General features: G+C 44.1%; 1 protein-coding gene across 2 annotated transcripts in view; it reads right to left on the bottom strand.

Moving 5' to 3' along the window:
- Nucleotides 1–18744, bottom strand: part of TRPM6 (transient receptor potential cation channel subfamily M member 6) — a 152501-nt gene extending 133757 nt beyond the window's left edge. For both annotated transcript variants that reach the window (XM_066604163.1, XM_066604161.1), the window contains exon 1: nt 18678–18744. In XM_066604163.1, coding sequence (XP_066460260.1) covers nt 18678–18695 — 18 coding nt within the window. In that variant the 5' untranslated portion in view covers nt 18696–18744. The remainder of the gene's footprint in view (nt 1–18677) is intronic.
- Between the last annotated feature and the right edge of the window lie 2169 nt (nt 18745–20913).

The raw sequence follows: 20913 nt of genomic DNA, 5'->3' as shown, positions 1-20913 counted from the left end.
GAATTTTTTTTTTAATGACAGAACCCCTTGAAGTTTTGTGAATCCGACTCGCTCACAACTACTAAGTGGCCACTGCTAGGGAGTGATGGTTTTGGTAGAAACAAAAATGTCAGCATTGAAATATGAGCACTTGGTCTGAGTGTAAAATAAGCTGGGGAACCCTAATTGAGTTGGAAGCTCTGTATGACCAGACAGAATGATGCGTGTAACTGCCCTTGGTAAACAAGTATTTAACCTCTGCTAGAAATTATTGTAAAAAAGTGTGCGATAATATTTGAAATATACAAAAAAAAAAAAAGTAAAGTACACCTCAGGCGGGGGATGATATATTGAAAAAAATATATATATTGAGAATGAAATTCAATCTTGCCATATTTAATGTGAAAGAAACCTCGGGCACTGAGCCACACAACAAGGGTGTGTCTGAGGGACGGACACTGAGACATATTTTCTATAACCCAAATCTTCACGGAGTTTGTTATCAAGACCGTTAGCCAGGACCTGGTATTAGATTCTACTTATTATGAATACTATACAAGCCTGATAGGTATACTAAAAACAGAATTAAAATAATGGCAAGGGTTTACCAAAAGTGTGTAAGAAAAAAAGTATGGGTGGATTTTTGATGTCAGGGACATGCCCAGTTGATATAAGAAGAAGCAATATCGGGGTATTGGTCCCTTAATACATTTGTGCAGTTACTTCTACCCCCAAATGTTACATTCAAGAGTGGTATAACTCTAAAGACGCCGGCACAAAGGCGGATATTTGCTGCAGAATCCGTGGTCGGCGTCCGCACTGTGAATCTGCAGCAAATACTTCCTGTTACTCCTTATGGAAATCCACTGCTTTCCACACACGAGCGTAAATCAATTGCGATGTCCGCTCACGGAGGAAAAAAAATTACAGCATGCTCCACTTTCTGCGGATTCCTAACGGACAGCTTCCACTGAAGTCAATAGAGGCTGTCCAACCTGCAATTGACATTGCGGATGGGCCGCGGCTTCTGCGGGAAAAGCAGGGGGTTAAAAAAAAAATTGTACTGCGCATGTCCAACAGTGAGTCAGGCAGACCATCCACAGTACAGAAAATAAGAAGAAAATACAGGTACACGCGAATGCTGGCTAAGGACAGGGCCAGAATCCGCTGAGCGCTTCTGCATGCGGAATCCGACCCGCCCGTGTGCATGTGGCATAAATCCAGCTGCATTTCTTCCCCTGGATTTTTAAGGGTGGAGGACAGTCGAGAACATTTTGCATGTTAAATTATAGGAATTAGAACAGGATGCATTCCTGCCACCTGACTGAATCGCCCTCATGTTACAAGGAACTGGGGGATTTGAGTATGTAAAAGACGAAGCAATTGCTCACCCAGGTATTGTTTTTTGGGGGTGTTTTTGTAGGTGGCTCAAGTTACCAGGAAAAGGGCAAGTTCTACACTGGATATTTACTGGTCACACAGAATGACGTAACAAAAGCAGAACCACTTCCACCTCACCTGTCAGCACAGGAAGCGGAGTTGAAGGTACTGACCGAAAAGTGTAGAGCGGCAGACAGTAAGACAGCAAACATATACACAGATTCCAGGTATGTTTTTGAGATAGCACACATGGTCCAATATGGAAGCTCTTATGTTACTTACACAGCTAGGGATAATAAAGGAGGACAGTATAGAAGCAAAAGGAAATGAACGTGTGGACACTGCTGCCGAGGCAGCTCCGGTAAAACCAGGGTAGGAGGGCAAATCAACGTCCAGGTTGTGACCCGGCTTAAGTCTCCTCAGAACCAGGCTGCACAGTCTGTAATGGGGAGCTAGAGGAGGGCAGAGGCAAGCCAGATGGACACTGGCCTGTGGGGAAGAGACCACCGATTAGATCTCCCTCATGCCCCCTACTCAATGGTTGTCCTTATAATAATGAGAAAAAAAAGGAAGGAGAGGCATTAACACCGGGAGGAGCGTTAGGCGATCAAATGGTGAGTATACCTTATTTTGCCCTCACTCAAATTTTTCAATGGTCTACTTCTTTAACTATAGTTCGGCAATTGGAATTCCTTCAAAACCGCTTATTCTTTTACTCAGTACTTATCTACACATAACGGTATTTCAGTTCAACCAATTTTTTATGCTACTTGTATCGTACATACTCAACGTCATGGCTGAATATCTCTACGGAGGTCTTGTTGCTCCATATAACTGCATTTGGAATTATGATTCTTGATATTACAAAATGTTTTGGAGGGCTATTCGAATTTATGGTGAACGTGGACTAAACATGACAGTTGGCAATCAGTATAATTGGTTTTGTGGTTTTTGATTTCACATAATTAATTGCTGCAGGAAATTGATGAGAATAGAATCGATTAGGAAGCAGCAATACACAAATTTATTTTTTACTACAGTGGTGTATACAGATGGTTATCAAATTGACTAATATGAAAACAAATGAAAGGGCTGAAGTTGCTTGTCACATGGGTATTCCGAAAAAAATAAGACAAAACATTTTGCAATAGTATGATTTCCAACATTTTGAAGTTAGTGCAAACAAAAATGTTTCAAATTACCTGTACAAACACCGTACCAGACGTATTGCTTCATAGCACATCATCTGATGGAGTCATCCGCATTCTTAGTGTTGGATTCCAAATGAATCCTACAGAAAAAGCCTCTGCATGCCAGCATATGAAGACACAATCATGTGGGGTTACAGTATGTCCCTACAGACATGTATGTAACAAAGACACCTGTCCATCCAGTTCAGCCTATTACCCCCCCCCCCCCCCCCCCCCAATGTTGATCCAGAGGAAGGGGAAGAAAACCAAAAAACAATGTGGTAGAATCCAATTTTCCCAATATGTGTGCCATATCCTGGCTTTGTACAGCTTGGAACTTGTGCAAAGCCATATTAAAGGGGCTGTCCTCAAGATTGGTCATTAATATCTTGCAACTGGAAAACCAATTGAAGTTATTTCCATAAGGACTTAGTCAATATGTGTCGTAAAGCAAAAAGAGATCTGTATGAATGTCTAAAAGCAAAAGGCCCTTTTGCACAGGACGATTTATCAGGCACAAATGCCCAACAGGTCATTTAACTGATTTATAGTATGGGATATTACTTCTTCAAATGAGTGGGTAAAATCCACACCAAAATCTGCAACAAATGGTGCAAAGTCTGACGCGGATTTGTTCCACATTTTACGCTTTGGAAAATCCAAAACAAACTCACACCATGTGGATATTGCCTTAACGTGCCGCATCCAAGCATTATAACAGGAGGGAGTGTAATATTTCTCAACTACTGATCCAGTTTACAGGAAATGAAAGGTCTATCTGATTACATCCATTCCATATCATTAATAGACTGTGATATTTCAGGGTGTCCAGTTTGTTCTTAGTAATTCTACACTTGACCTTGAACATACAGATACACTGTATCATTATATGACGACGCACCCTTCTACAATATGCCGTGGCATTACGGTACTGCTACGTATCATCACTAGATCAAGATTACCTGCTCCATTACCACCTTTTAGGCTTCATTTCTCTATGTGCTTTTATTAAAGCCAACCAATGGTGAAAACTCTACTTAACCAAGAATTAGGACTCTAAAAAAGAAGTCTGTCGGCTATTTTGACCCCTTAAAACTGCTGACAGCACTGTATAGATAATGATTGAAAAATCCAACTTTTAACCTCCCCATCGATATGACATATAGCGCCCAGTAGGTGTTCCCTTCATGTTCGGCGCCCAGCAGGGTTCTCTGTATTGAGTGCTTTCCCAATGTTCCCATCTGCTCCGAGTGATGGCTCTGGCAGTCTTCTGATGGGATGATAGAGCTGCCATTCAGAGAAGATGGGAAAGTTTGGGGAAAAGTTCACTGCATTCCTGGTCATCAAACGTAAAGTGACGTATCTGTACACGCTGTTACATAGTAATGCGGTGAAGTCGTTGCCTTCTTCTAAATAAAAATGATAATGATTGCCAACACTGAGTTGCCTCCTGAAATGAGAAGCATTAAAGGGGTTGTCCCGAGGCAGCAAGTGGGTCTATACACTTCTGCATGGCCATAATAATGCACTTTGTAATGTACATTGTGCATTAATTATGAGCCATACAGAAGTTATAAAAAGTTTTATACTTACCTGCTCCGTTGCTGGCGTCCTCGTCTCCATGGTGCCGACTAATTTTCGCCCTCCGATGGCCAAATTAGCCGCGCTTGCGCAGTCCGGGTCTTCTCCTCTTCTCTATGGGGCTCCGTGTAGCTCCGCCCCGTCACGTGCCGATTCCAGCCAATCAGGAGGCTGGAATCGGCAATGGACCGCACAGAAGCCCTGCGGTCCATGAAGACAGAGGATCCCGGCGGCCATCTTCAGCAGGTGAGTATGAAGACGCCGGACCGCCGGGATTCAGGTAAGCGCTGTGCGGGTGGGTTTTTTAACCCCTGCATCGGGGTTGTCTCGCGCCGAACGGGGGGGGGGTTTAAAAAAAAAAAAAACCCGTTTCGGCGCGGGACATCTCCTTTAATATTCTCCCACATTCATGTCTGTTGGGCATAAGGCCTAACCAAACATGCAGAAGCTTAAAAATGACAACACTTATAGCTTCCCTACTTTAGTTCTTCTGTCGTGTTTACATACAATGCAATGTAATGCATGAAGCAATGAAAGCATGGCCATAGGGCCGCAGTTACCCAAGCAGCAAAAACATTGTTGCATTTCAGGACTGCCCATAAGCCAGGGAGTCGGATGTATGTTGGCTATGACTTGCACCAGATTCTGGCATAAATTACAATACATTTTACAGGACATAAGTGGCCCTTTGCACTGAGCCCTGCACACTTCTTAGAAAGGTTGTGCGGGTTTCATAAAAAAGGCAACAGAAAATTTTGCAAAGATTTTAGCAAATTTCCAACTTTTTACACCACAATTCAGGTGCAAGAGCCTTCATAAATTCCCCCCATAGTCTTTCTTTTGACCAAATCCATAGCAATGCATTTAATGTAAAGCTTTAAATAGTCACTGCACTTTGAGATAACTAAATACATTAGGGGACAATACAGAGATCTCTCCCATGATTGGTTTATACCCAGGACTGTGACTGTAACAAGGGGGCACCCTCTATGTCTAGAAGAAAGATTTCTACATCGAAATAGAAAGGGGTTCTTTACTGTAAGAGCAGTGAGACTATGGAGCTCTCTGCCTGAGGACGTGGTGATGGTGAACTCAATAAAAGAGTACAAGAGGGGCCTAGGCGTCTTTCTTGAGCATTACAATATTACATGCTATAGTCACTAATTACTTCAGAAGGGTTGTTGATCCGGGGATTATTCTGACTGCCAGATTGGAGTTTGGAAGGAATTTTTTTTTCCGCCTTAAATGGGAAAAATTAGCTTCTACTTTATTGGGTTCTTTTTGCCTTCCTCTGGATCTGTGGATCAACATTGAGGTGAAATAGGCTGAACTGGATGGATATGTCTTTTTTTGGCCTAACATAATATGTTACTATGTAATATGATAGCCAATGTGATAACTAGCAAAAGTACAAATCACTTTATTTACTGTTTTTCTGCTTAATCTCTATTAGCAGAGATAATAAGATGAACCACAGAAAATGGAGGAGATTGATGGCTAATGCCATCCATAGAAGTCAATAGAGAAGCGGGGAGGTCAGAGTGTAGTGGCCCGGAGGGTCCTACAGGATAGTCACACAAGCATAAGTCCTAAAATACCTGGCTATGTGCTCCTATGGAGACACAGAAGGTATCGTACAGCAAAGAAACCCTGTCTCCCCCCGTCCTTTTCTTTACAGGCTTAGAATAGTCTGCCTGGTAACAGCTTGCTCCGGATTGGCTGCTGCCATACAAAATCCCTGATTGGTAGAGGGAGGAGGAGAAGATTCAGGTGCGAGAAAATGATCAGGAAAAGACAGGATGTGAGGTGTGGGTAGAGAAAAGGAGAGCGGGAAACAGACGGAAGTGAAGGAGAAGTTAGAGGAGAGGATTGAAGTTGTCGTCGGAGGTGGATGAGAGAGGAGGAGTGCAGCCGTGCTGCTGAAGTGAATGTTGCTGGAACGGAGAGTAGAAGCCTAAAAAACTACAGAATCAATCGCAGTGTGGAGGAAAAGTGGAACTAGAAACAGTTTACACAACAGTGAGTTGTACGAGCCCCTGTAACTGCGAAGCCAGGGAAAGTGAAAGCAGCCCTATCCTAGTTACTCCATTTTCTGCTAAACTCATCCTTTGGAAACAAAGCCTGAGATAACATAGACTGGTGGGATTCTTCCTTGAGTAACCTTAGACCAAGAGAGAGAGAGCGTTGAAGTAGAGCTGAATGTGTTATTCAAGTATTTGGAACATCATTTATCTAAATGCACATTAAGGGCGCCCACCCACTGGTGATTTTTTTCCCTGCGAAATTCGCAGCATTTTTTTCTCTGCAGGGGTCTATGGGACTTGTAATGTTAACCGCGATTTTGCGCGATCGCGATTTTAACATTACAAGTCCCATATACCCCTGCAGAGAAAAAAATGGTGCGAATTTCGCAGGGAAAAAAAATCGCCAGTGGGTGGGCGCCCTACGTCTGCATTGCTGTAAATTGAACTGTTGATACATGCCTTTCCAAAAAAAAACTAGTAGACTGTGAACCTTTGGTTTGCAACAAAACTACGTGGACGTGTTTCAATTATTAAAAAAACATCAACTGGAGTTCACCCCCACAAAAGGTACTGGCGTCACGTGGCAACATTTTTAGAACTGTTATCACTGTTATCATTGCTATCACCTTGTTCCACTGCAGGCCACTGAGCTGGGCCCCATTACGTGCCACTGCCGGGAGAGATCGCAGAGCCACCCGTGATATCCAATTTGTTTTTCCCTGATACAGCCTGCAAAGGTGAAAACTAGTGAACAATCCTGGATGCAAGTCATATAATGGCCAGATATACCGGTAGTGCATTCCCCCAGAGGTCTCTTCTGACATTATGGAAATTACATTATATAATAAGTTAAAATAAGAGAATGAATTGCCCATAATTCATTTTTATGTTGCAGAACAAAATCCCTTTCTGTGCTAACCTTATCCACTGCATGGACCTACCCCTGGGTACAATAAACTACATATCATAATGTAGAAGATAAAAGAAAATAGTCATACACTGATGGAATTACAGAGATTCAATATTGTCTAAAGAATCATATTGGATCAGATAGATAAAAGTTACTACTTTAACAACTTTAGGGACTTTTCACATTAGCGTTTTGCTTTCTGTTGAGCAGTTCCGTTGCAGGAAAAGCAAAACAGAAAGAAAATGTTTCAGATTTCCAGCCCATAGAAATGTACTGAAACGGAAGACCTTCACATTTCCATCGAATTCTGTGTTTTCCATCTCCTTTCCATTTTTTACACGAATTATTATGTTATTTCTGTTCATTGAAAAAATAAATAAATGGAAAGCTGTACATTTGCTTCCATTGTTCATTTCCGTTTTCTTTCTGTTTAGCCGCTCCTTCCACCCAATCTTGTATTTTTTGCTGTTTTTAAAGGAGAGACGAGTATAAAACATACAAACATTCTATACTGACCATGATATACAAGTATTGTGTAGCATCAGCAACTGTGAGGCAGAAAAAGTTGAGGTTGCGGGATTGGGCTTGTTCTTACACCGATTGGCTTACATGAAATCAGAGGATGATTTAGTGAATCCGGCATAGAGTAGCGGTTTGGACCTGATGACCCTGGAAGTTGCTTCTAACGCTACACTTTTAGGATTGCCCTTTGAATAGCAGTGTTATAAAGGTTATAAAGCTGGAGATAGGGAGCACAAGTGTCCAGACCTTAAAGGCCAGTCATGGACCCCTTTGAATCCACAGCATCTAGATTTTAGCAGCCGATTTACAATATGGGATTCAACATATGGGATTCCACCAAAATTCGCATCAAATGGTGTGAATTGTGTAGATATTGCTTTAATTTACTGCTTCCAACCATTGCAACAGGAGGGAGTGTAATATTTCTCAACTACTGATCCAGTTTACAGGAAATGAAAGGTCTAAATATCTAATTACATCTATTCCATATCATTAATAGACTGTGATCCTTCAGGGTGTCCAGTTTGTTCTTTGTAATTCTACACTTGACCTGGAACATACAGATATACTGTATCATTATATGACGACGCACCCTTCTACAATATGCCGGGCCACTACAGTACTGCTTCATATCATCACTGGATGAAGATTACCTGCTCCATTACCACCTTTTAGGCTTCATTTCTCTATGTACCTTTATTATGACGTAAAGCCAACCAACAGTGAAAACTTCTACTTAACCAAGAATTAAGGAGTCTGTCAGCAATTTTCACCCCTTAAAACTGCTGACCGCACTATATAGAGAAGTAGGTGAAACAGGTTGAATGACCGAAAAATCCAACTTTTCATCTCCGATCGTCATGACATATAGCGCCCAGTAGGTGTTACCTTCATGTTCGGTGCCCAGCAAGGTTCTCTGCATTGAGCGCTTCCCCAATGTTCCCATCTGCTCCGAGTGACAGCTCTAGAAGCCTTCTGATTGAATGTTGGAGCTGTCATTTGAGGAAGATGGGAAAGTTTGGAGAAGAGTTCACTGCAGAGAACCCTGGGCATCAAACTTAAAGGGACTTATCTGTACACCCTGTTGTATGGTAACACGGTGAAGTCGCTGCCTTCTTCTAAATAAAAATGATAATGATTGCCAACACTGAGTTGCCTCCTGAAATGAGAAGCATTAATATTCTCCCACATTCATGTCTGTTGGGCATAAGGCCTAACCAAACATGCAGAAGCTTAAAAATGACAACACTCAAAGCTTACCTACTTTAGTCAGGCTTACATACTATGCCATGTAATGTACGAAACGATGAAAGCATGGTCATAGGGCCGCAGTTACCCAAGTACCGCTGTAGTAAGGGGCAGCAACTTTATTAAGAGGGGAAAAGCTATAAATAAATTTGTTGCGTTTCGGGACGGCCCATGAGCCAAAGAGTCGAATGTATGTTGGCGATGAACTGGTGGAAGACATGCTGATTGAACTGAAAGGTATTCCTCGCAAAGACAAAATCAAGCAGCTGTAATACTAACTTAACGAGGTGCCCTATATTGGGCAGAGAAAAAAGGGCCACTGCACATAGTCCAAATTTATGGGGAATGGAAGAGTAAAGTGCCTCAACATCAATGGAAGTTAGCCATGTGTTTGAACCAATGGAGATGCCCTCAGTAAGTCTCAATAAATCATCGGTATCTTTCATAAATGAAGGCAAAGTAGAAACAAAAAGGGGACAAAAAAAGATCTATATATATGCCCAAAGTTTGACAGAGTCCCAACTCCAGACACGATTGGACGACTCTTCGAAGGAGTCAACCCCTTGAGAATTTTAGGGAGACCGAAAAAGGTCGCCTGAACAGGACATTTTGGATGTAAAAATTTATACTTATCAGGACTAATCAAGATGTCACTCTTGGCATGTGCCAATAAGCACTTAAGTACCAGCTGATAACACCAAGTAGAATCAGATGACAGAACTTCATATGCAGTTGAGTCATACAGAAAATTCTCACACATCTTGCAATAATCGGACGCATCCATCACCCCCACATTGACCCCTTTATCCGAAAGCTTGCTGGCAATGGTTGTATCCAGAAACTGAACAAGAGGCGAATTAATTCTTGTTCGTCATTCAGTCAGTGCATGCATTGACACTGAACAATTTAATTGGCCCATGTAAAAGGGCCCTAAGGTCATACAAATCAATAGGCCAATACATGGTAATCACTGTGATTAATCCTGAATCTTATCAACAGGTGAATGCCGTAGATAGCCAAAACAATAGCATGACATCCCTGTAGGAATCTTGAGATTTTATTCTAGAGGGCCATTTACATGCGAAGACAATCTTTTAAATGACTGAAAGATTGACAGTTTCAGCGATCGTTTCATAATCTTCATTTGCGTGTACATGAGCCTCTGGTAGCTGTTTGCAAACTCAGCATGTGGTTTGAGCTCTGCACACAGCTCCATTGCTCTGGCACGGGCTGTTGGCTGAATACAATGTAATTTACGGCTCCTGAGCAGAACACAGAGTGTGGTTTGTGTTATCTACTCTCTGGCTGAACGATGGATTTTAGGCTCACCTTAAAATCATCGTTCAGCAGAAAAGTAAAAGATGGTAGCATTTACAGGCAACGATTATTGCTCATATGCCATCGTTTAAACTAATTTTGAGCGATAATCGTTGTGTGTAAATGAAGCTTTAGGCTTCATTCAGACAGCGCTATTCTGGTCAGTATTTTGCATCAGTGTTTTTAAGGCAAAACCAGCGTTGGGTCCAAATACAGAACAGAAGCAAACTTTCATTATACTTTGAACGTGTGATAAGGTAATGAATTTTAGCGTGCACCAATGATAATGGCACAGGGTTAAACGCTGCGGTGCCCTGGCCTAAAAGTATAAGGACTTTGACATGATGCCCTCTCTAGTGAGGTCAGGAGTCGGGGAAGATCATCTGCTTCTTATTGATTCTTAACAGAACTAAAATGATAGCTTTACTACTTGATAATATAATCTGCGCAATATGATTTAATACCCATTATATAATCATTTCTATTATGGCAAAGCATTTTAGTTTATAGATAGGAACAGGGACAAAGAACTTGTCTTTCCAAGACTGTATAACCAACTATTAGTAAAGTTCAACAGGGCTCGGTATGCAGTAAATAATAACGTATCATAGGATTCGCTATCCTAAGGACTCATTTGCACATGTATGCAGTTTCGGTGCCTGAAATACATGTTTTCATGCTCCAAAGCGGTGTATATTTACTGCGTATTTTGTTGTTCTTGCAGGTTTTTTTGCACGAGTTTTCACTGTGTTTTTTTCGTGCACAAAAAAAAAATTCATAAAGATCTCACGGAGACATGAGAAAGCCTCTCACCGCAACCCCCTGGCTGGGACTGTGTGAGCGGGGCGGCCAGTACCGGAGATACGACGCCGCTAGGGGACTAGTGTGAGAGCAGGTGACAAGTGCGGAGTCGGCAGCTGCGAGACGCCGCAGGACACTAGCCTCCCAACACGCACTGTGCCAGCGGGGACAGGGCGCTGTGAGGGTAATATCTACCCAGCTGCGCTCCCGATGCCGACCCGGGTGCTGTGTTGCTGCCAGCCACCTGTAACTGTGGACGCTGCTGTGGCATCTCCCCTGCTGCTCCTCCACTCTCCGTTCCCTACTGTCAATCGCAGCTCAATATCCTTGGCACCACAGCAGCCTCCGCTGTTTGGGGGACGCTGCGGCATCTCCCCTGTTGCTCTGCCGCTCTCCGTCCCCCGCTGTCAATCTGGCTGGCAACGCTGCTAACAGCCAATCAGGAAGTGGGGGCATCACCTGGCTGTCAAGCAGCCTAACCCTGGTGTACACCCACCACTTCCGGTGGCGTCAAGGTACACCAGTACCAGGCAAGCCCTTTAATTATGACTTATTGTATGCCACTTGTGTTGGAACTTGAGACTTGAAATGCATCTCCTCACAACAGTAGATATGGGCTGTAAATAATCATTCAGGTTACTTTCAACCGTGCTTGGCATTTTCAGTGCAAATGTACACAGTACAACAAAAAAGTGCCAACATGAGTAAATTTATTGACTCAGAGTCCATCAAAATTTCCTGGCTTAAGACAATTTATTTTCAGTCAATTAAAATAAGGGCTATATAAAAGCAGTAAAATTCTTATCAGGAGATGTGCAGATACAGTGTTCTCTTGGATAAAAACCCCATAACCTGGACGGTTCATGACACATGGGAGACATTAGTAATTTATATTATAAAATGAATACCACAAATCCAGTCCAAATACGACAACAAATGACAAAAATCAGTAGTTTACTATAAAGTCCTAAGTACTATCATAAAATTGGTCTCAAAAAATAATGGGCCCTTGGGCAATAGAGTCACAGTAGGCTCCCTTAGTAATTTATGGCCTTGCTCTGCCCCCTTCCTAATTAATAAAGCACCATGATGTCTCCCTGAGTCTCTTACAGGCCCCGCTATGCCGCTTGAGCAATTAAGACCAACAGTGCCCCCTGAGTCTCCTAAAGGCCCCACTGTGCCCCCTGAGCAATTAAGACCCCCTGTACCCTCTGAGTCTCTTATAGGCCCCACTGTGCCACCTGAGCAATTAAGACCCACTGTACCCCCTGTGTCACTTACAGGCCCCACTGCTCCCTGAGCAATTAAGACCCACTGTGTCGCAGCAATAAAATAATAAACTCCATCACCTCCATCACACTCCCACGATATCCTCCATCCTTTTCTTGTCAGGATTGTGTAGAATGGCACACGCAGCGCAATTACATCACTGCGCCACCTGCATGAGAGAGACAGTGCAGGGTAGCATCCTGCAGTGCTAATGCTGGGTGCCAACACGGACTCAACTCTGGACCTACCTCTCGAACCACACTGGAACCAGACGATTCTCACAAGTGTATAGGTGCCTTCTTACTTTCCCTCTCCCGACAGATGATGTCAGGGGAAGAAAAATCAGGCAAGTTGAATTTCAACGCCAGATCTGTTTGTGCCCCTTGGAGATAAGCCACCATCCTAGCTGTCTGGCAGCAGCTTTCGCCAATGTCCACATAGAAAACACATGAATGCTCAGCTAAACCAAGCCGGTAGAAATAGCCATCAGCCAAATGAGTATTTGACTGACCTCTATTGAAGGTGTATAGTCACCTTTAGTAAATAAATTAGCATTCCACAATTAACAGCATGATTTGAGTTTTGCTAAAATTTGTGGTTTATGATAATCAGGTTGTCTGTAAATTGAGGTAAATGAGGATTATTATGTACTTTATATTACATATGTACAACACCAGCAAAAGTAGATGAAAACTCATGCCCGTATGCGCTTAAGATTTAATTCCAAAACCTGAGCAGTAATTTTAAGTCGGTTCCTACTTTATTGTTAGATAGTCTCTACCCCCGTAGGAAAACACACCATATTTATACCATGGAAGAACGTAGCGATACCGAAAAATATAAAGGTTCTGTTGAAAGCACTCAATTGTCTTGATAAGTACTGCACAGATATTTCCTGTTCTGTCGAGAAAACGTTTCTGCAGTCATCTCATTATCATCACAGGCAGGATTACAGTAAGAAGTGATACCTGTCATTTACAATAGCTGATGGTTACAGCATATTTACTACCCCTTCCTGCACAGGTCACAGAACATGCCTAGATCAGTCTTCCACAGACGTCAATGGCCCATGAGACTGCTATAAAGCATCCCTCTAAAAGTTTCTGCAGGTCAAGACAGATGGCGGCATAGGCGGAGCGTCAGGGGTCGCTGGAGTCACAGTGGCGACCCGGCCCCTGCGCTCAGTGGGCCCCGAGGCCACCCTCCGCCATACACATATGCACATTCAGTGCATTAATGGCTGGCTGCTCTGTCTGCAGCAAGGTTCTGATTACTCGGCAGGCAGAACGGCCAGCGTGAGAGGAAGCAGGGAAGAGCAGGGAGAGGAGAAGGGAGACAGTCACATGGGCCGGCAGGACACAGTGATCATGTGCTGCCCCTGCCTCCTGCTAAACAGAAGCTGCTGCGTCTCCCTGTGCTGCTGCTGTCACATGGAGGAGAAGTGTACCGGGCTGCATATATCTATATTACTCTCAAGCTCGGCCCTAACAACCAATCAGGTTGAATCAGGGAACCCAAACAACCCATCAGGTTGAATCAGACAACCCAAACAACCAATCAGGTTGCTGGAATTGTGAATCAGAAGCAATGAGGTTGCTGGAATTGCTCCATAGTACTGAGCTTGAGAGTAAGAGGCTAATATGCGTCCGGGCCCGGGGTATGTGTATGTGTGTGTATCTGTTTGTCTGTCTATCTATCTCATATCTACCTATTATCTATCTATCTATCTATCTATCTGTGGTATAAGTTATACATCTCCCTGGCTTTAGTGCATATAATTTTACCCTTCACACACAATTAAAAAAAATGCATCTAAACCACATGCAGTTTTTGATTGTGTGTGCAGCTCCTTAATAACGTACGTGGTCTTTAAATACTGCATGCAGGTTTTTCATGTGTTTTTCTTAATTGTGGTTCTAAAGTACAACAAAAACATGAACCACCCTAAGGCTGCTCTCACGCGTGTTCAGAAAACGCGGCTTGAAATCGTGGCATTTTCACCAGAATTTCGAGCAGCGTTTTCGAACACAGGTTACAGTATTTGACGGCGCTTTTTAATGCACCCCATCATTGTAAGGAGGTGTGTTAAAAACCACAAAAACGCAAAAATAGAACAGACAGCACTCAAAAATCGCAGCATTAGGAACACCGTGTTCGAGCGCAGGTTTGAGTAACCTCATTAAAATCAATGGGAGTGTTGTACTGCGGTTAGTACGGCGCTCGGGACACCGCGCTAATAGCAGTAAAAAGCGCTGTGTGAGAGTGGCCTGCGGGGCCACAAACAAATTTTCATGTGCAGGAAATACATCATGTTTGGAAAGATTACGCCAAGGGGCTAGATCATGTATGCAGCACGATCTAGGTATGGGTACGGGGGCGTGTGGGGTGGAGGCCCGGGGTCGGGGGGCCCGAGCTGAACTTTTGCACCCGGGCCCTTGAGCCTTTAGGTTCGCCCCTAGATGGCGGTCTCCATAGTTATAGAATAAAAAAAAATGTCTAACCAGAAAATAAAATCAATTAGAGAAATGGAATAGGTTTCACTATCGGGTTTCTAATAAGTAAAGATATATAACTGATACATTTCTGTTAACAGACGGCACTATGTTGAGTAGGAAGTGTTTACCTGAATTCGCGAAATCTATACTGCTCCCTAATTTAATGACAACGGCTTTTACACTAGTTTGCTTGTTGCTTGATCCAATCTGCTTGCTACATGGGGTCCAAAAGGTAGTTATTTTTTACCTTTTAGGGCAGACTGGCTCGTGCCTTATGGGTTTTGTGTCTTCCCCTAGACTACTATGGGGAAACTAAGGGTGCTTCTAGATGAAGCGATTATCATTTAAAAAAAAAAAAATCGGTCAAACGAGCAAAAGTGAACAATAATCGTTCAGTTTAAGGCCGGTCTCACACAACTAGATTTGTAGTGCGGATTCCGTGATTGTGGTCCGCTCGGACTTTCTGTCGCAGAATGCAGCATTGAAAGGCATGTAGTTTTCATTTTTCCTTCACAATCGTAGATACGAATTGCGAAAATTCGCAAGTGGAAGAAAAATCACAACATGCTCTATTTTCCCACGGAATCCATACCCACAGGCTCTATTGATGTCAATGGAGGCGTCCGACCCGCAGCCCATACGCAAGTAAATCATCACTAAGCTACGGCGCAGGAAATACAAACACAGCAAAAACCTGTACTGCACATGACTGTCTGCAAGCCTCCGCGCTCATCAACAATGCAGTCTTGTGAGGTACGCAGGGTTCTCGCATGCGGAATCTGACCTGTTCATGTGTGCAAATTTTGCGTGAGCAATACGCTGCGCAAATGCGCTTGTGTGAGTAAGCCCTAAATTAAGGGGTGGTCTTTTATATGGGCAGAGAATTGTGAACGATCATTTATTCAGCTGCTATCTGTCCGCAGGAGGTGCCGGCGCTGGTTTGTTGGCTGATCGCATCTTTCATGTCGCGCCAAAAATCATTGTTGTCAGCCACACGTCCACACTAATATTAGAAATGCGAAAGTAACTGTCTGTCACCTTTCACGGCTGAACCGCTGAAGCGATTTTCATGACATTTAGCCGGGAGATCGCTGCATCCTGAGGAAGGACACGGGCTACGTTTTATGATGAAAATGTATAGAGTTCTCTAGGGAGCGCGACAAGACAGATTTATTTGGGGATGCGCAGGCGCACCTCCGCTCTGCTGACGGGCCTTGCACTGAGGCGGAGGGGAAGGGGGTCACATCATAAAATATGCCTACACAAACGGGCGGACACGTGAGGGCAGACGTCCTTGCTGCACGTATGCGATTAGTAAGCTAGCAGAGATACCTGACATTGCCCGGGATTAAGACTTGAACCAAAGACACATGAACATAGTTTGAGGTTTTAAAGAAAATCTGTGTTGCCCATAGCAACCAATCCCATCTCCTAGCAAAAGATGACAAGACCAAAGCCGCAGCGTACAGAACTGCGCTGACAGCAGACCGCAGTCACATGCCTCTCACTAGCTCAATATTTAACGTTTCGATCTACAGCAAAACACGGATTAGATTAAAAAAATACACGCGGAGGAGGTCGCGGGTAACAAGCTAGTCCCTCTATACAAGGAGGACGCGCTCGCTACGGCGATGACACTGTGAGGGGACGAATGATTGGACGTCCCCATGGTGTCTGAATTTTCCTGCGTGAAAGGCGGTAAGTCGAGCCCTGATCTCAGTGATCGACTCATCATCAGGATAGAATCGGGCGAGATTCTCATGTGATATGCGAGATGCACAAATATGAACCCCATTCTTTTGGATGGGATCATGCACATGAGCGATTTTTTCTTTCTCGCATGGCGATGTCCTATCTCCGGTCAGGCCCTCACATCACATCGCCCATTGCTTTCAATGAGGCCGTCGGTAAAATCGGTGGTGGGAAGACAATGGGAGATACTCTGCGACCCTGACAGCAGCGGCAGAGGATCGCTACTTTCCCAAAGTGATGCAAGGAGGTTTTGATATAAAAAGCCTCGCATCAGCAGGGAAAAAAAATCGCATATTGGCGAGCGAGCTGAAGGCTAACGTCTCACGGGTGAGTGCGATATCGGGCCGCGAATCACAGCACAATATCGCGCTCACCAACATGCAATTTCCCTGCGGATTACAGGCATTTTTCTATTAAAACAGCTTCACAACCGTTCAGGGAAGTAGCTGTCAGCCGCGGCGGCGGATCGCGCAGTGTCTCCCATTGTCTGGCGGCACTCCCAGTGTCTCCTATTGTCTTCAATGGGGCTGGCGGGAGCACCTAGCGCGTGGTGCAATGCTGCCGCCAGCCCCATTGAAGACAATAGGCGAGGGCATGCAGTGAATTTTTTCCCACAATGCATCAGGGGGACTTGTATAGCGCCAACTTATTCAGCAGCGCTTTCAGGTAATTTATTTATTACCCCCCACCAAGCTGGGTACTCATTTTACCGACCTCGGAGGGATGGAAGGCTGAGTCAACCTTGAGCCGGCTACCTGAGCCACGCAGGGATTGAACCCGCAGCATTCAAGTCATGAACGAGACACTCTGCGCCACACGAGACCTCTCATCACACCGCGATGAGCAATTTGTTTTCACCCACATGTGTATGGGGCTCATATTAGTGCGAGATTTGTGCGTCTTGCAACGTTCAAGAATCTCGCCCGTGTGAAGCCGGCCTCAGAGCTCGTTGGTCTGTGAATACACAGGATATACGCAGAATTAAATACGCCAATTCCCTGCGTGTTGGTGCCTATTGGCATTTTGTTGCATGTCGACATGCAACATATTTACGCAAAAACAGATGCCAAAACGCAACACTATAGTGCAAACCCACGTGGAAGGCCGGCCTTATTAGAGACCTTAATACCTGGCTGAATCAACAATCGAAAACTATGTAAAATGTGCCGATTAGAGATGAGCAAGCATACTCGCTAAGGGCAATTACTCGATCGAGCATTGCCCTTAGCGAGCACCTGCCCGCTCGGAAGAAAAGATTCGGCTGCCGGCGGCGGGCAGGGAACAGCGGGGGAGAGCGGGGAGGAACGAAGGGGAGATCTCTCTCTCCCTCTCTCCCCCCGTTCCCCCCTGCTCACTGCCGCTACTCACCTGTCACCCGCACCGGCAGCCGAACCTTTTCTTCCGAGCGGGCAGGTACTCGCTAAGTACAATGCTCGCTCGAGTAATTGTCCTTAGCGAGTATGCTCGCTCATCTCTAGTGCCGATACATCACTAAATTCTATAATAATACCCACAATCCCGTCCATCAGTCTGACCCGCCAACGATCTCACGTTAGAAATATAAAGTTATATACCGTCAGACAAACTACATACGTGTAACGCCTTTCCAATCACGTGAAAAAACATTTAATTTAACACTATAGTGTCAGGTACATACTATATCCTGGCTGTATCGTTGCCATGGTAACCCAATAGGTTATTCTGGTGCAGATGTAGACATACCTTTTTTTTCCCCCCCGTTTCACAAAATGGTCAAACATGCCTGGATGGCCGATTTTTAGGATTTGGGACAGTAGAGCGATTATGGCAATAAGACAAAACAAGGGCTGATCTGTATAATAATAGGAGGATACCATAGTAACATCTGATATCAGGTAGTTTCTGCAAATCCACTAGATAAAAGCGAAGCAAGAATCCATCAATCTATATGCATCCTACAATTACCATTCCGATGATTTTTGTATCATTTACTGGATGATAAACCTCAGTAATTTTGGAGGGGGTCGGAGGGTCTGTGTATTAAATATCACTAGTCACTGACTATATACACATTATTAAATGGCGCTGTCATAAAATAAGTATCTGGTGAGATACTGCAAGTCCCAGCAAGTCTGTGTGATGGGGGATGCTGAGACTTGCAGTACATACAAGTGAAAAGTTTCCCTGTCTGGTGACTATAGAGTGAAAGTATGGCAACTTTGTACATTACCTTCAGCTGCACTTTCATGGTGCTGGAGGCTCCCCACAGGGTGCTAGTCAGTAAGAATGTCCTAAGGGATTCCTGATCCACCCAGTCCTGATCAGCAGAGTCATCTGATTTTCATCCAGGGGGGCAATGAGCAGCTTGAGATCCCCCACCCTCCAGAAAAGCACTTGCAGCTTCAGCAGCAGCAGCAAGAAGAGGAGGAGGAGGAGAGGGAGGCGGATTCTTCCTACATGCACCTAGCTGAACATATCTCTAGGTGCAAGAATGATCCTTGATCTTCTTCCAGTAATCTGAGACTCCTTTATGGCTCCCTCTGCAGAGCAGTGCTACACACATGTATGGAAGAAGCTCAGCCATAAAAGAGACAACACATAATTGCACCTCTGCTATTTTTATATTTTGTTGCTCAAACTACTATACAATATAAAAGCAAACTTTATTAAAGGGAAGCTACACTTGTCCACTGCTTCACGACCGGGAGCCCACAGCGGAATCCGACCCTGCGCCCGCGCGTACCTGTCATTAGGTCTTCTCTTCCGTACTGCGGATGGCCTGCACGGCTCGCTGGTGGACATTTAAACTTCTGCTTTTCCCGCGTCATTGCCTAGCGATGATGCGGAGTCTGCGGTCTTTCCTCAATGTCAATTGCAGAAGGACCGCAGGTCGGACAGCTTTCATTAAATTCAATGGAAGCCGTCCGTGCGTAATCCGCGCAAAAATAGAGCATGCTGCCATTATTTTTCTACGATCGGGAAATCACAGTCGCTGTCTGCTTGTGTGAGCAGACATGCAGATGCTCTATTGGTTTGAATTGGTGCGGAATGCCGCAGGTCGTCCGCGCGGGAGACGATCGCAGATTCCAGAATTCAAACCCGGTCGTGTGCGGCTGGCCTTAATTTCTCAAAGATTAGGGTGTTTTGGTACCTATTCTATACTCTTTTTATTTATTTTCGTAATAAGTTTTTTTACCATCTATGTTCACCATGATGTCATTTATGACCTCCAGGGGTCATTCACATTGTATTTCTTTTTTTTCATTTCCCACTTTTCCACTGTAGCAGGAACATCCATAGGAGCCCCAGTTACAGAGGAAACCATCCCCCTGTCGTGACAGTAGTCACTGACGGAGCTGATATGGGTCTGCTAGGACCCTGCAGCTCGCATATTATCAATTTCTGCAACACTCATGCTCTAACAACCAATCAGGTTGAATCAGCCAACCCAAACAACCAATCAGATTGCTGGAATTGTGAATCAGAACAATCCGGTTGCTGGAATTGCTGAATACGGCAGACGTGTGGCAGAAATTGATAATATGCCTGCAGCTCTGCTGTGGCAGGGGGCACCAAGCGGTCATGTGATCGCTGGGTTGCTTAGTGGAAGTATTGCTTCCACTTTCACATTCATAGTGCTCATTGTAGCATGAAAAGGAGTAGGCAGTAGCTTTTAAAAATCACTTCTCCCTTCTCTTCTGGATCCTCAGCTGTGTCTAATAGTTGCAATAGCTGCTTATCTCCCCTAAACAGGAGTCGTGAAGTATTTTACAAAACTCCTGCAGTCTGTTTGAAAAGAAGGTACTGTGCATGCTTATCTTTTCCTTCTGGAGAAGATTCTGGCTTTGGCTTACAATTCCCAGTTATTGTTACCGGCCTTGTTAAAAAGTCTGACATTGACTTGAAGGAATGCTGCTTTTTGCATACTTCCCAGAGGAGCATGAGTGGCCTTATAAGTCTCCTCCCACCTTCTAGGTGCTCTCCGTAAGGCTGGCTCCATACGGGTGATCGCGATTTTGCCGCGAGAATAATCTCACATCACTGCGTGATTTTTTTATCGCATAAATCAATGGGACTTTATAATCTTAAAATCGCATCGCAACTCACGTTTCCATGTTGCGATGCGACAAAAAGAAGCCTCCATAGGAATACATTGAAGATTAAACATTGCACATCGCAGAGGGATAGAGCACGCCACGATTTTTCATCCCCACAACATTGCGTCAGTGAAAACTTCGCAGATGGGAATGAAAAATGCTGTAAATCACTGGTTTCATATTATGCTTTTTTACTGACTATCGTAGCGGGTGCTTCCGCCAAGACACAGCAGAATTTGCCGCCGTGTAATTTTGTATCAAAATCCACAGGGCCAACTGCGAATATTGGAATTGCAGGCTGATTTAAGCTATTTTCATTTCGCATCAAAATACACACAAAGAGGGGTGGAATTTATGGCGGCTTGCGGT

This window comes from Eleutherodactylus coqui, chromosome 5 (genome assembly GCF_035609145.1).
Source record: "Eleutherodactylus coqui strain aEleCoq1 chromosome 5, aEleCoq1.hap1, whole genome shotgun sequence".
Taxonomy (NCBI): Eukaryota; Metazoa; Chordata; class Amphibia; order Anura; family Eleutherodactylidae; genus Eleutherodactylus; species Eleutherodactylus coqui.
The sequence above is the reverse complement of the archived record's forward strand: the minus strand, read 5'-3'. Positions and strand labels throughout refer to the sequence as shown.